This window comes from Dendronephthya gigantea, unplaced genomic scaffold (genome assembly GCF_004324835.1).
Source record: "Dendronephthya gigantea isolate DGI-Jeju-01 unplaced genomic scaffold, DenGig_1.0 000042F, whole genome shotgun sequence".
In the NCBI taxonomy this organism is placed as follows: Eukaryota; Metazoa; Cnidaria; class Anthozoa; order Malacalcyonacea; family Nephtheidae; genus Dendronephthya; species Dendronephthya gigantea.
Window position 1 is genome coordinate 1047280 of NW_021163052.1, and position 16830 is coordinate 1064109.

A 16830-nucleotide genomic window follows, 5' to 3' on the forward strand; every position below is an offset into this window, starting at 1 on the left:
TGAGCCTAAAGTCCAGTAGACGATGTACCAGTGCAAATTGCGAATGTCAAGGCTTGTCCCCACTGGGAAATTTATTCCCCTCATCGAAGACAAAACCTTTATGATTGGCTACTGCAATTGCAACAATATTTCGTGCTAACCAATGATATTTTTCATTTGGCCTAAATATTTGATTGATAACTACATTTCTTATTTATATAGGTGATTTGTTAGTTTTGGTTTAGGATTGAGATAACAATATTACCCGGCTAATTATATACCCTATATGCGATTAATCATTAATCGCACCCTTTTATGTTAATAATATGTTTTATTCATTATGATAAATTTTTAAATTTGATTCAAAATTGTATTTAATTAACCTGAGTGCCAGTTTTCAAATTATTGTATTCAATAAGAATTGTCGTGAGCAAAATTCAATATACTGAACTTCAACATATTGTGTTTTAGGACATTTCTTTTAAACAAGTTGATTACAGAAAGCATGTAATTAATAAGTAATAGAACGAATTAAGTCGTGCAATTAATGGCAAAATCATACTCGTAATTAAATAATTTTGACTGGATGCGGAATGCCGCATAACAACAGGACAACAAAACAAGTTGCTGACAACATGCCAACAAATTGGGAAACGTCTGCTTCATGTTAATGCTCTTCGAGATAAAACAATATTTTCGATTTGAACAATTGAGTCATTTGAAGATTGTCTACTTTTTTGGGACATAAAGCCTGTATAAGAAAAAGCGTGGCATTCAGGTCAATCATTCATTAAACGTCCCCAAAAGCCGGAAAGATTCAATAAAAGTCCCTTCGCTTGAAGGGCATTTAGTCGCTAATCAACCGTAGCTATTTCGTAATATTATACTGTTTATTTTATGTCTGTTATACCAATAGAATACAAATGGTTTATTTCGTTTTCTCTTCAAATTTTTTAAATGGAAGCAAGATCTAGGAAGTTCGCGTACTGAAATTGAAAATCAAAAGAAAGAAGTTTGAAATAGTCGACGGAAGTCCCGTTTTAAATTTACAACCACCTTAAATTAGATGGATTTCAAGTTTTACTCTCACGAGCCACGTGCAAAGATGCAAAACATCCTTCTTCAACACATGCATAAAAAATTCATTTTGACCAATAAATGTGGAAATAAGTCGTAACACTAAAACGAGGCTACCAGGCCACGACCGACAGCCTCGTTCTTGTGTTATGGCTTATTTTCACACTTGTTTGTGTAAATGAAAAATTATTTTTCGTGAATGTATCGAAGAAGGATGTTTTTTATCTTTCCACCTAGCTTGTGAGAGTAAAACTTGTTATTATACATTATAGTAGTAAAAGCAATTTGATTGGCTAATAGTTGACAGATAAATCGCGCAATCACGCAAAATTCAGGGTTATCTGCAAGTGAGCCTGCGGTGGTTAACAAGCGGTGTTCATTTGAATGTATTTATGTATTAATAATTGATCTATTTTTGGATGTTGCTATTAAATAAGGTTTTTCATTCGTTAATACTATGTTTACTATTCTTCAAATGTATAATAAAACAATTATTGAATTCGGTTTTTGTGATATGCAGAATTATCAAGGTCTCGGTCAAAAACCTCATCCAATAATTGTTTAAAATCCATCTTATTTAATTAAGGTGGTTCGAAATTTAAAACGGTAATGTTGTGACGCAATTACCGAAAAGGTATATTCATAAGTGTTACAACAAAAAAAAAACTTAGAGTTTTTCAAAGCGCTAGTTGTTTCGAAGCCTAAAATACTAGAACGGAAAATCAAATGTGACGAAAAGAAAGGCATGCCATCGATTGATCGAGTGCAAAAAGATTATCACAATATAGGTTCAGCAAGAAGATACTTTCAAATCTTTTAAATCAATAGCCTATGTTTTAGATCTCTTACTTTCAAAAATTTATTCAAACTGGCAGATGATGACGAAGATGCTGCGCAAACTGGCGTCAACGAGACAACAATAAATTCAAACGAGTTCTCGGAGTACCATGCACGAAAAGATTCGGAGGTTTTGTTTGACCAGCGGATTCCTAGTACAAATCTTATTGCTGCTTATATACGAATCCCGAAATCGACGTTGCTCGATACATGGTTACCGCGCGTTAGTTGGCGTTGCTATTGCGGGAAGTGTCTCCTTCACATTCTCATCTATACTTATTCTTTTCTTCATAGCTGTGTTAACGCCATGGAAGAGACTTCACTGGAGTACCTCGGATCGGAACTCTAAATACTAGCGAACGATATACCGCTATAGACTTTAGATTCTTGAAGCCTATTAATCACTTTTTTCATGCATGGTATAATATTTAACATATTAACGAACAGCCAAAAGAAGTGAGCGTTTTGGTGGCGACGGCCGTGAATATATATTTGAGGAGAATTCTCATTTACTTTTATCTAAGTTATTAAAAAACGGTAATTTTATCACACATTCTTATACAAAACGCATAAGGGAGTCAATTTTGTTGTTCGTCGTCGATGTCGAAATTTTGGGTTGATGTCCTCTTCAGCAAAATAATGCTGGTTTAAAAGGAGCCCTGCATCGAAAATAATATATAAACGACAAAAAGAGTTAATAAAATATAAAGAGTATAAAAATATGAATATAAATACCAGCAATCGCCTTCCAGATTTTCGGCAAAATAACACATCTCACCGTCTCTTTGGGGTTTACGTAAAAATTTCCATTTGAAAACATGATTTGTCGCCTTCCCTTATTCGCCCCAGTCCTAATGTGCATCACACATGTTTCACGGCAATGTATTGAAGTTTCACCGCCCTTTCTTACATACGGTACGAATACAAATTTCACTGAACCATTTTATTTAACGAGGGTAACACATAACGCATATAACAGTCAATGACAAACCTGTGACCCTCTCTAAAAATATGCATACGTAACATACATTTTTATACATGATAAGCATGCAATATACATAAACTATACAGCTATATATATATATATATATATATATATATATATATATATATATATATATAATTATATATATATCGGATATCAGATAATGGATTAACTGTAGATACAGACTAAAACTAATAGAATAAGGAAAAGTAAGTTGCCGCGGATACATCATTGCACTTGCTTCCGAGATTATATAATTAAAGGAAGTGCACACGCCCTATATATAGAACCATAGTATACAGTTTCACACTTTAGTGCGATTTTAATCACGACTGCCACTTATTTATTACAACATTCTGGCTCATTATGCATTTCTTGCAAAATGTCAAACGCTGTCATTTTCAAGTCACAAGGACTTCATCAAGGAAAGCATAGGTAGCGCCAAACGAAATACTTTTAGCAATATAAGAACCTACATATGGAATATATCGAACAATTTCTTCTGCTACGCTCCTGGCAGCGTAGAGTGCAAGAGAAGATATAATGTCTTTCTTATTTGAAAAACAAAACCTTTGAACCGTTTCCTGATTCTCACGGGTCATAGCTTGGAATTCTATGGATCCCACTTCCGGAAAATCAAACTGTGATTTGTAAAAACTCAACTCTTCATAAATCATGGCCATATCTGTCAGAAAAGATAACCCAGGCACGGGAGCTACTGCACCAGCCGCCGAAGCAGTTGCCACCTTCCAAATTCGACCTGAAATAAATACGAAATAAACTATTTACAACTGATTTCGAGGTTTTTATAGTAATAATATCAAGCCAAGGACTTTTGGTACTCATTATACAAGTTTAGAATAAAAGATAATGACAAATTGTGCCTTAGATATTTTCTATCGGCTTTTTTCGGTGCTAACAAATGCAAAAAAATATAATGCAGTCGGTAGATTCATGGCAAAGGTTATTAATTTAAAACCATAAATCGGTACAGCTAGTATATGCTATGTTTATACCCTCAAGATATTTAACTTTCATTTCCAGCATTGCTCTGGTGCGATTTTTCAAGGTTATCGCAAGAGATTCCTTTTGATGGTCCGGCAGAGAAGTAATGATTGCTTCAGTGAGGCCAGGAAAATCCCACTTCTTCGGATGATGATTACTAATGAGGTAAACAACTTCCTGATGATAGGCACGATCTTCTAAATCATTCAAATTTTCGAGGCAATCATCCCTGATGCGCTTTAGCACTGCTCTTTCGTTAAATGATCTCTTTCCCTGTTCGAAAGCAATGTCGACATCGACGTGAGTGCGAATAAAGAAGAAAAACTTTCCCTTTTCTCTAATCTTTTCGGCAAGCAAGAAATCGTTTTGGGTGAAACGATTCGCAGTCAAAACAAGAAATACGTCGTATTTCCTTAATTCAAACATCTCGAAATATTTTGCAACATCGGGGTAGCTTCGGGTACCTTAAGGAAAAATTTGAATTGTTGTTGTGATTTGAATTTACTTTAAAACCAGCAATCCTTGAGTATCAAACGGTGAGAATTTATTGCAAATAACTACATAAAACTCTCGTATATATAGATTAGGATATTAAGCAATCGCATCGCCTAGTTAAACCATAGTTTTTAGGTTTTCATAACGCACAACTGCGTTTAGTCGGGGTTTCCCTCAAAATAAATAACCAAACATTATTTGTTCATTCAAAAGCGCAAAACTAGAAATACAGTATTGTAAAATGTTATACGACAAGAAAAACAAATTAAAATGTGGAAGATTAAAATTAGTGTAGTTATGAAATTTGAAGGACTGGAAGGCCGCTTACGTTGCGGTAAAGATATATCCTCGTACCCAGGCGCTTCAAACTATATACTAAAATGTAATAAGACTTAGTAATCATAGTATTATATAGAGTTCGGTTGAAAGAGCGAAAAACGGGGGGATATACAAACAGGGTGCGAAAGGGATATTGGTATATGATACTGTAATATGATTACTTATTACATTTTAATCATATAGTTTGAAGTTCCCGGGTGCAAGCTGGTAAAGATATCGCTTTCCTGTTCGACTGTTTATCAGACTGATAGCTTTCACTGTAGTACTCTAGCTTATAATCAAAGTTACACCATTTAATATATTGATAATTCTGATTGCAATACAAACGCTTGTCTAACTAAGTGTTTAAATCTGGAAAAACAGGTTTTTTAAGCATTCTAAGCGGGTACACTCAAAATCATCAAAGATCTATTGAGTTCATATTACTTCATGGGCAAGTTATTTTCAGAAAAAAGAGAGTTGTATAAATGTGCAGTTGCCTTTGCTACGAACACAATGGTTGCAAATGGTGCACGCAATGCATGCAAATTTCTTAAAAAAGATAACTAACGAAATTTTAACTCTGTACCGATGGAATTGCTTTTTCTTCGCTTTAAATATGTTTGTCTAAAGATGCAATCCTAATACCCGTTTGCTCAGGGTAAAACCTCAAGTAATAAAATGTTTTGTTAAAACAGGCATAGCCCGAGTAAAGTTTCGAAAGACTCAATGCACATAGCTAGCATATATACACTTACCAAAACCTGGTAAGTCCCAGAAAGTGATCTTGTTATTTGTAGGATGGGGGTATCCAGTCGCCTCCAATGTCGTTTGCGTGGGACCGGTCTCTGCAGCACCTTCATCATCATCAGCTAGACTGTGTCATAGGAAAGATACAAAAATGAAGAAAGGGCGTGTGTCACAGGAGGCAGACCTGCCCCATGAATTAATTACTCCGCGCCAGTGACGGAGTTGAAAATTCGCATCGGTTTTTTTTATTATTTTTCGTGGTCGCAAGTGTGTAATGGCGCGAAATATACTAGTACTTGAATTGTGTATGTGACCGTATTTATCTACGTCCCAGTCTTATCTCCCAAGAGTTGTGGTGCACAGCTTTGGCTAATTTTCCGATGCGCGATGCGATTTCGCTCGCATGATACGGCAATTCCTCCAAGAGGAACAAATAAACCATTCTTTTGATGCTGTTCGATTAAGTTTAGATTGAATTGGGGTAAGAATATTTTTAATACATGTAGATTCTGGTCTTATTTTAATAATATCGCTGCTATTTCAGCGTTTAACAAGATGATGTAGTCGTGTATAGGCGCGTTGACACGTCGCAGTTAATTTGCACAGGATTGAAGATTTAATATAAGCACGAATGTTCTCGTGTAAGTATAATGTTCCATTGTTGTGATGTTCTGTTTACTGTCATGTCATGTCATGTACCGTTGCGGATGTTGTAACTTGTAACCAAAAATAGTAAAACCGGACACAATAATTTGACCAATCAGGGAACAGTCACAATTCATGTAAAAAGATCTTTCTTGTATTCTTCACTTGATAACTTGGTATTATTTTGTTGTTGTCTCAACCTCTAAAGTGGTTTACTTCGCGTAAATGAAATGGCATCAAGCGCAAACTCAACAAAGACAAAGTGAACGTATCATGCAGTTTATTTACATTTTTAAACAATTATACTTTTTAAAGTACGATGTGCTTCTGAATGTCGCGATCGAACAACATTTAGGTTCGCAAGGCATCCAAATGAGTCTGAACTGTATTGTTTATGTTCAGAAGCCGGAGTTAACGCCACAACAGGCGTGTTGTTTAATGCTGTTCACGCAAATGCTTCTCAGCTACCGCCTGAAATATTCTAGAAGAGTAAAATAACCCTTCCGATGAAGACCTTTACTACCCTTATAGAAGACCGTTACTACCCTTGCAAGCAATTCTTATAGGACACCAATAAGGCACAACTAGGTTGCAACACGTTTAATATGAAGCGTCTTCTTTATAGGATTTGTCGTCAGTATATCAACGTCTAGAGACAGTTTAGAAATCGTCCTTTAAAAACTCACTTTGTATATATATTATATTATATATTATAGGCTTAGTAATTATCATTGTATCAATGTTTCTATGCAGAGGTTTACCCACTACATAGTACCTACATCTTTACCCACTACGTACTACCTACTTATAATTATACGCAATTTTATTGTAAACGACTCGACGGGTATTCTGCAATCGCTTCTTTTAGCAGAAATACTTGTTAATGGAATTATGTTTTCTTGTTTTCTTGAATCTTGTTTTCACCCGACGATCGTCGGGTATTCATATATGCAGATGCCAATGTGGGTATACATATTAAAAGCACGCCGGAGACGGAGTTAACCAGAACAGGCGTCTTGTTGTAATTTAGGTAATGCACTGCATGTGTTTCATGTTGATCAGTTGATGCGTTTTGTCATAAAGCCTTAAAGGAGGAATTTCGTTTTAGACCAATCAGCAAATTTGTTTACATTTTGAGTAACTTTATCAGAATGCTATGTTTGTTAAATTTAGTATACTATATATAAATGCAAGCAATTCTTGTAAGATATAAATAAGGCACAACTAGGTCGCAACACGTTTAAAATGAAGCGACGATATTTGTAATTGATACATCTTCTTTACAGGATTTGTCATTATATCAAGAGGTCTCGATGGCGTCATTTAAAACTCACTCCGTATAGCCGTGTAGGCGCTAAAATATACCTTCCTCAGTAATTATGTCATTATAGAAATGTCTCGATCTTTACCCACTACCTATACTTATAATTATACGCAATTTTATTGTAAACGACTCGACGGGTATTCTGCAATCGCTTCTTTTAGCAGAAATACTTAATGGAATTATTTTTCCTTGTTTTCTTGAATCTTGTTTTCACCCGACTTCGTCGGGTATTCATATATATGCAGATGCCAATGTGGGTATACATATTAAAGGAATAAGTACATTTCCTGTCTGAGGACCAAGGCTTGAATTTGATTGTATGATTTCTGCTCGAAATTAACACCCATTAACCCTTTAAACATTATCCTCGTGTGCATGTATATAGTGCCGCCAAATCGTAATTTACGACAAGCACAAGGAACATTTCATTTAAAGTCACCTGATCTGACGGGATTAAGTGAATTCTAAAGTGTAAAGACATGCAGTAACCGGCAGGTTTGGGTGAGTGCATGCTCTATTTTCCCGCCGGCATCTACTGAATAAATATATCATTATATACATATTGGCATGGATCAATTTCGTTTATATGCGAGGCAAGCAATTAAACTCTCTTACTCTCTTATCGCATTTATGAAACTCGATTTTCCAGCACCAGCAGGACCTGTTATTCCGATTTTGATTTCAACATTTTGCGATTGTTGAAGTAAGGTCATGATCAATTCCCTCAATCCAGTTAATCCATGTTCCTGTATATGTGTTTGAATCGCTAGAGCGTGTTGTTGTTCCAAAGCCATGGTTTTCACGAAGTATACAGGTACGAATAAAAGATGAAACGCAAACGACGCTAACTTTCTCTTTCGTTATTGCAATTATTAAAGAGCGACAACGGTGGTATTCATGCAAGAATAAATGAGAATTTTTTCAGCAATTACGCATGCAAATTTCAGCGTGTGAAGAATATACAAGTAATACCCGTTTCAAACCGATTAAAAAGAATTGGGAAGACCGAAGATCGCTTGCAAGTTAACTACTCGCTTTCAATAGCGTAGTCAGCCTGACGATTTAGTACTGCTATGCTGATATTTTGGTATTCTTTGACTTCGAAAACAATCAATTTCTAAATAAATGAATATAATTATATAACTATAAAAGCTTAAAAATTAAGATTTAATGCTGTTCACGCAAATGCTGCTCAGCTACCGCCTGAAATATTTTAGCAGAGTAAAATAAACCTTTTGATGAAGACCCTTACTACCCTTATAGAAGACCGTTACTACCTAGCTTATAATCTTCCATCAATGTTGATACTTAGTACTCACTGTATTGGAAGATGCAAGAGGCTGCGTTAGAATTCCTGGATATCTTAAATGAAAATGTTGCGAACGATATTAAGATGTAGACTTACTAGACTAGTATCATGTGAGACAGAGAACTATAGTATTTAATATTACCTTTTCTGTATAGAAAACAATGAAATTGAACTCTACACTCGATAGTTTTGATTACCGTACGATAATTTTAACTCTATACGGTAGCAAGGAAATATTAAAACGTTATTTAAGAATCTATAGTCTATGCGTCGATTTGCCAATTCTAGCTTAGTTGGAAATGGGAGCGCGAAGACCAGCAATACACCCACGTCATGCAATTGCATGATGTAAGTTATATTATTATTATATTAATTCATAACAAGATTATTTCCAAAAAATCCTTTTAATTGTTTACACTTGAAAGCTCACCAAATCCGCTGATGATCGAACAGAAACTATATCTGAAAATATCGTTTAGCAGCTTGCGGTGCAGTTGTAAACTGGTTGTACATGCATCGCTTAGACGGCGGTTACAAATGCTGGGACTAAAAGCTTTGTTTGAAATTTGAATACTTTGGGAAATAAACAACGCCATATAAACAGCGTCCAGCAAAAAAATTTCAAAACGCAAGTTTTAGACGTTCGGAGCACTCGTAGCACTGTGCCAGCATAATTTTAAATGTTACGTTGACAAAAATGAATGCAAAATTGAGGAGCGGAAAGTTCTCCTACCTGTATCAATCTATAATATGTGGTTGTTGTCAATAGACCGACAGCAGGTGGCATTCATAAAAAAGACTCAGCTGTTTCTTGCACGTCACACATACTCACATTGAAATTTCGACTTCACAACTATAGGCATAGTAGCGGATCGTGGATATATCCACAAGTAAAGGTATACATAAGTTTTTAATGTATTTTGTTTTTTCCGACTATCATAACTTTATATAGATCTCAGATGTTAATCACGCTGTGATTGGCTGAGTACTATTGTTGACGCATCAAGGAGGCTAGACCACGGCTGGACAAATTCCGTCCATACAATTGCATGTTAAAATTACTGAAACACCTCACTCAAAATTTTGTAACTTCAGTGAACTTTGTAACAATTTGGTGAGTTGAAATAATCAGCTAAAACATGAGCGAGCCATCAAATAACGCTGCAAATCAAGACCAACGGCTGGTTGACCATGGTGTAGACGAAGATCACAACTATGAGCTTATAAACATGGAAGATGTGCCACAACACATTAACCAATATGGCCTGGAAGGAATAGAAGAATTTTTCACAAAAAAACTAGAAGATTGGAAAGATGTAGTGATAAATATCGCCATAACAGGTAATTCAGGAGCTGGAAAATCCAGCTTTATCAACGCCATACGAGGGTAAGTGATTTTAGTTTTGTATATATTATGTATATAGTCTTCCAAAATAAGTACATTTTCCAACATATAAATTTGTTTGATTCCATGCAAATACAGCCAAAAATGACGAATCTCCTAATCTGAATCATAATCTTACTAGAAATACATGCATGCAGCAACCCCTCGCCATTTCAAACGAAGCAAAATATTTCCTGAGCTAGCCAGACCTAACCTTCAATATTATGAAATGTCCTAAATGTACAGCCGATAGCACAGGCAGCCCGGTCACTGCTGTTACGTCATGCTATTATATATGTATATAATTACAATAAGGCTGGCAACTCTCTCGCAAAAAATATAATACATACATTAATACCATCGCTTAAAACAAAAATACTACGCTAGTTTATTTAAAAAAAACTACATACAAAACACCTTGGATATATTGACTATATTTATCTGTCGTTTTTAGACTTGAAAAAAACTCTAAAATGCTCAAATTTTGCGAATTAAAAGTGTATTTTCGTTGAGATTTTGCGAAACAGAGGCGGGATATAGTTTACTCGACAAACGTCATCATCGGAGAATTCGTCGGCAAATTTCTGATTGGCTGTGGCAAGTTCGGAAAAAAACGAAGATCTTTCTTCTCCATTGAGTTGACCTTCGTAATTTTCCGAACTTGCCACAGCCAATCAGAAATTTGCCGACGAATTCTCCGATGATGACGTTTTTCGAGTAAACTATATCCCGCCTCTGTTTCGCAAAAATTCAACGAAAATACACTTTTAATTCGCAAAATTTGAGCATTTTAGAGTTTTTTTCAAGTCTAAAAACGACAGATAAATATAGTCAATATATCCAAGGTGTTTTGTATCTGGTTTTTTTTTAAGAAACTAGCGCAGTATTTTTATTTTAAGCGATGGTATTAATGTATGTATTATATTTTTTGCGAGAGAGTTGCCAGCCTTATTGTAATTATATAAATATATAATAGCATGACGTAACAGCAGTGACCGGGCTGCCTGTGCCGATAGCTGATGTTTCAAATATTTCGGAAACAAACACAGTCGTAAAGGTGAAGTGAAATCACGCGTTTTCCTGCTGCTTTCCGTTGCGTTAGGTTATAGACTTTCACAGTTTATATGAGACTTTCACAGTTTAAGTGATACTTCATTATAGCTAAACCTTCAAAACATCAAAACAGCCCAAATAATATAAATAACCAAGCAGTGAACGTCGAATGTTGTTTTTTGATTAATAAATTCATGCAGTGATTGCCGTCGACTATATATAAACCTTTAAAGTGATATTTGTTATATTAAAACTCCGAATTACACTTTTAAGGACTCTTTTGGAAGTTAAAACGATGATGTAAAGCCTTAAATAGTCGGTCACGTCTTCGCAAAACCGAGCAAAACGACAATACGACATACTGTATCAAGGTCATAAAATTTATTCGTACAGCAAACACGAAATAAACCTCGAAATAAACAAAATAGACTCCTACCATTTCAAGGATTATAATCGAGTTGTTCCTTTTCACCGCTAATTCCTCCAGTTCTGATAATATTTTAAACTCTTCCCAGTGTTTTCCACATTGATTCCACATTTCATATTTTGTTTTCGAAACATTTTTTTAAAAAATAGTTTGCAAAATGACAGTTAAATTGCTGACGTTTTCACTGAGACACAAACGTTTCGTCTTAGCCAATCAGGAAGTTGCTAATTACCAGTCTACACTCGTTCGCATTTCGCGCATGCGCACAAGTACCATGACCATTGAACGTCCATGACATTTGGGCAACTTTGGATTCCGCTATGTTCTCCCGGGTCCCGGGTGTAATTCCTAATCTCCGGGCGGAATTAGTACCCTCGCACACCGGCTCGGGGATAAGTATTGATAAATTATTTTCATCCGAAAATACTCAGGTATAGTTATTAGCCTAGCTGCTCTATATCCCACTTCTACGTTTTTTATCCAGACTAGGAAACGATGACGAGGGTGCGGCAGAAACTGGCCCCACGGAGACAACAACAGACCCGACAAAGTATCCTCATCCGACAAACAGCAAAATAAAATTTTGGGATCTGCCTGGCGTCGGTATGTAGGTCTAGTAGATTGAAAACATTTATTTACAATGTTTGTCTTTTTATACGATTTTGAGTTCAATAAATACTGGTAAAGTATAAATTCTGGTAAAGAATGTGCAATTGTATATACAAATTGTATATGCAAAATATGCAAATTGAAGAATCATGGTTAGTTCATGATGTTAAATTCCTTAAAATGAGAAACTAAAATTTCAGGTACTCCAAACTATCCCGCTGAAACATACTGCGAAAAAGTCGGTTTGAAGAATTACGATACATTCCTCATCCTAGCAGCAACACGATTCACTGAAAACGACCTCAAGTTAGCCAGAATTGTGCAAACCATCAAGAAATCGTTCTTTTTTGTCCGCACCAAGATCGATATTGACGTCTGGAACGAAAGTAAAAAGCGATCGTTCAATGAAAAGGCGCTTTTGAAGAAAATTAAGGAAAATTGTGTGAAAAATTTGAAAGAATTCGAATCCAAAGAAGAAGATGTGTTCCTCATTAGCAACGATGAAGCAGACAAGTGGGATTTTGCTCGTCTCACACAGGCTATTTTAGATGTCTTGCCAATGCGTCAGAGGGAAAGTTTAACACTGGCCATAAACTTGTTGACAACTCGTTCAAAGGGTATCTTGAAACGGAAAGTTGAAATCCTTCGATGTACGTCTAACAGCTAGAATAACGTTTCATTTTGCAAAACATAAACACTTGTAATATTTCCTCATGGCCACAAGCTATCTGTACGACTTTCTCGATCATTCAGTTTCTATACTATTGTTAAAGATAGTAAAAGAAATTGAATTAAGCGTGTGTACAGACTGTACAGACGTTAGTACGATTATCTAATACACAGGAGAAATTACAACAGCTGTTTATGTGTTCCACTTTGTTAAAAATCAGTTATTTCGTGTGCCTAAACCTACATAACAGGTGGAATTGCTCTTCAGTACCTGCAGAATATGTAGCTACGTTTCTCTCATAAATTAGGTTTAGAACATAACGGTAGAAATCGCCCACATGCATACATTATTAATCTAATATTATCTAATTATATACTATTATTATTATTCTATAGCAGCAAAATAATCTATTTGTTTTAGGTCGAATTTGGAAGGTCGCAACCGCTTCAGGAGCCGGTGCCGTGATTCCAGTGCCTGGGTTGTCAGTCGCACTTGACGTCGCACTTTTAATAAAGGAAGTGAATTTTTACAAAAGCCAGCTTGGTCTACCTGATGAAAACTCCTACGAGTTCAACAATATGACTCCAGAGATCAAGGAAAAGGTTCGAAAGTTTTGTTTGACAAGTGCAGTGCAACTAGGAAATCTTATGGCAGCTTACACCGCAAGTTCCGCGGTGGAAGAATTCACACGATTCATACCGTTCGTTGGTTCTATCATTGCGGGAGGAATTTCATTCTCATCCACCTATTATTTCCTTCATGGTTGTCTCAAGGAAATGGAAGAAACTGCGTTGGACATTCTGGAGTGTTTGAACGAAAGTCTGGTGGACGATGTAGAGTAGCATCACTTGAACAAGAACTTTAACTTGACTCTCTTACAAATAAAAATAAAGAAAGCTATCCCTAATACTTTACGTAGATATAGTTACGTAGATATCGTGTTAAGTAAACTCACTTTCATTTGTTCGCACATTAATCCTTTATTAGAATAATTATAATACTGTACGAAATACATATTTCATGTTTATTTTGTCGTTTGTTGCTTTTGTATAGTTGGTGCATTTCTTTACCAGTGTTGTTGGTTCGTTTAACAGTAATTTAAATTCACAAATTTTAGCAAAAATTAAATTCATGTACGTACTTAGCGCACCTAGTTTTTTGTGAGACAATTTGGGCAAAACTCTGCTGATGATTTTGGCATTTGAACGACATTTCTTGCATTTTAGGTATACGTGTTATTAATTACGCTTAAGACCAAGCATAATTCAGTTTATGTATGTATGTATGTATGTATGGGTAACCACTGTTTCGAGTTCTTAAGCTTATTAATTAAAGGTTATTCAGGCCAACTGGCGGAAGAGTTCAATTTATAATTTTGAACTTATCATCCGTTTAAGCTAAACGGGCTTGATACAACCGGCCCCTGATGTGTTATTCAAATGATGTGTCTTAACAAAATTTGGTTTCTTTGCAACTGTACAACATGAAAAAAACAGGTAAGGAATAGCCGAATATATAGCCGCCGATTTTCCTTTTTCTGAAGTACAGAAGAACTATTAAATTTATGAAATTCTTGAAACTGCTCTAAGCCTTAATGAAAAGCTTTATGTTGTTGACATTAAACAAGCATCATGACTGCTTCTTCTTTCTCCTTTCGTCCATGTAGACGCCTTCGTATGACATAGGGAATTCATTATTCATAAGTTAATTGGATGGACGCTTTTTAGTTCACCCATCGACATAGCACAACAGAAGATGCCCTTTGAGAGTGTTGTGGTTGTTGACCAAGAACGGAGATGCCACCATATAAAATTACTGCCAAAATCATCAGCAGGTTTTTGCCCAAATTGAGCATATTTACCCAAAGAAATATAAATAATGGAAAACGAGGAGTGTTGAAAGAAATTAAAAAATATGAGCTTTTTCCCGCTTGAAAGCGACGATCCTCACGTAAGAGAAGCGGGAATTTTTCAGAGATAATGGCGTCGAGATCGCTAAACGCGTAGCCAAAATGCTTAATGAAAGAATAATTATGCATGTGACAGCCTGACAGGCGATGGTGGCCCTTGCAAATCCAGTTAGATGCAAATATAGTAAGAAAAATCAGCTTTAAAGTTGAGACCCTACATTTGATATCTCAGCAAAAAAATTGGAAGATTAGGGGAATTTAATGAAGAATTTTTGGAAAATTTAAAACACACTTCGTATTTGTCTAGCCCCACATGAAGATAGTCGGCGCCCACTTAATGATTTGTGAAGTTATATGGTTTCAAACTTTAACGTATATACCAATAGTTTTTCATTATTTGTTATTTTAGTTTACGGCAACTATATCTGCTTGTGCTGTGGCCATAACAATATATTGATGTATAAAAGATAATATAATTGGATGCTATTTTTTATGTTAAATACGCCATGATTGGCTGAATGAACTATGTTTACACAAGCATCAAGTGTGTTTATTATCACACTTGGAGACAAATTCGGTTCATTCAATTGCATGTTAAAATTACTGTAAAACCTCAATAAGAATTTATAACTTTGAACTTTGTAATTATTTGAAAAAATCAGCTAAAATATGGGAGAGTCATCTAGTTATCAACACTACCGACTGGTTGACCTTGGTGCAGACGGAGAAGACAGCATTGAGCATATGCAAACGGCAGGTGTGCTACAGCACATTCAGGAATATGGCTTGGAAGGAATCGAAGAATTTTTGACACGAAAACTAGAAAAGTGGAGAGATGTAGAGATAAACATCGGCGTAACAGGTGATTCAGGGACTGGAAAATCCAGCTTTATCAACGCCATAAGAGGGTAGGTATGATGTGTATCTAAATCTTTTAGGCAAAGCGAATTTAAACTGTTGTAGTGAACTTAAACAAAGAGAATGCAGTTTGTTTACTTCGTTAGCAAATTGAAATTCCGAATATATAAATAAATACTCCACTATATCATCGAATGAAAAAAAGGGATAAATATCGCCAAACGATGCTCTTGGAAATGTGATATAAACTATATCATCATATATTTCTATTTCATTTTTACTCAATGATTTGTACTCCTTTTGTCTTTTCAATGTTTGAATTTTATATTTTCCCCTTCTGTCATGATTATGGGTGATTTGCGGGGCAGGAGGTACAAAACAGTGAGAAAAAAGCCATTTTTCTTCTTCTGCCCAACATCGCTAATCACACGTTTTGCTCGCAGATATCGAAAGTGAAGAAGCAGCAGCTTTAGCATGGCGTGATTCAAGCCTAGTAATAATAATAATAATACGTACCACCTAATAATACCACCTGGTAATACGGGCATCGAGGAACGACAAATTCGAACAAACGTTTCACATTTTTTGTTTTTTTTTCAAATTCTATAAAGTTGTAAGATATTTCTTTTAAACATTGGCGGCCCAGAACTGATGTCACTGACCTCGCGCGACGCTCATGTTGTCTGAACAGTCTTATATTATGACAAGGTTGGCAACTCTCACGCCAAATAAGCTAAAAACGCACGGTCGTTAACACTTTCACAAAACCGCAAATATTTCATAAAAATATGGCGAATAAGAAAAAAAAAGTAAAACACATTAAACTTGAAAAATTTTGCTACATTTATACGATATTTTTGGCATTCAAATTTATTCCTATGCATGTAAAAAACGTGAATGTTTTTTAGGTTTGTAGCAAAAATATTTCAAAACCTATGCTGGGGACACCTTGCCTATACCTTCGTCATATTTTTGAATTGAAAATAGAAAGCTGACTAGCTCTTTTTAAACGACAGCCAATAAGCTTTCTATTTTCAATTTAAAAATATGACGAAGGTATAAGCAAGGTGTCCCCAGCATAGATTTTGAAATGTATTTTGCCACAAACCCAAAAAACATTCACGTTTTTTACATGCATAGGAATACATTTGAATGCTAAAAATATAGTATAAATGTATAGTAAAATTATTCAAGTT

At 35.4% G+C, this 16830-nt stretch overlaps 1 protein-coding gene across 1 annotated transcript; it reads left to right on the forward strand.

The window, feature by feature from the left end:
* Positions 1-9863: 9863 nt before the first annotated feature.
* LOC114526844 (T-cell-specific guanine nucleotide triphosphate-binding protein 1-like) lies at positions 9864-13709 on the forward strand. Its single transcript, XM_028548371.1, has 4 exons — positions 9864-10111; positions 12073-12191; positions 12398-12847; positions 13288-13709. Exons 1-4 carry the CDS (start codon positions 9864-9866, stop codon positions 13707-13709), a joined length of 1239 nt encoding a protein of 412 aa, XP_028404172.1.
* Positions 13710-16830: the final 3121 nt, after the last annotated feature.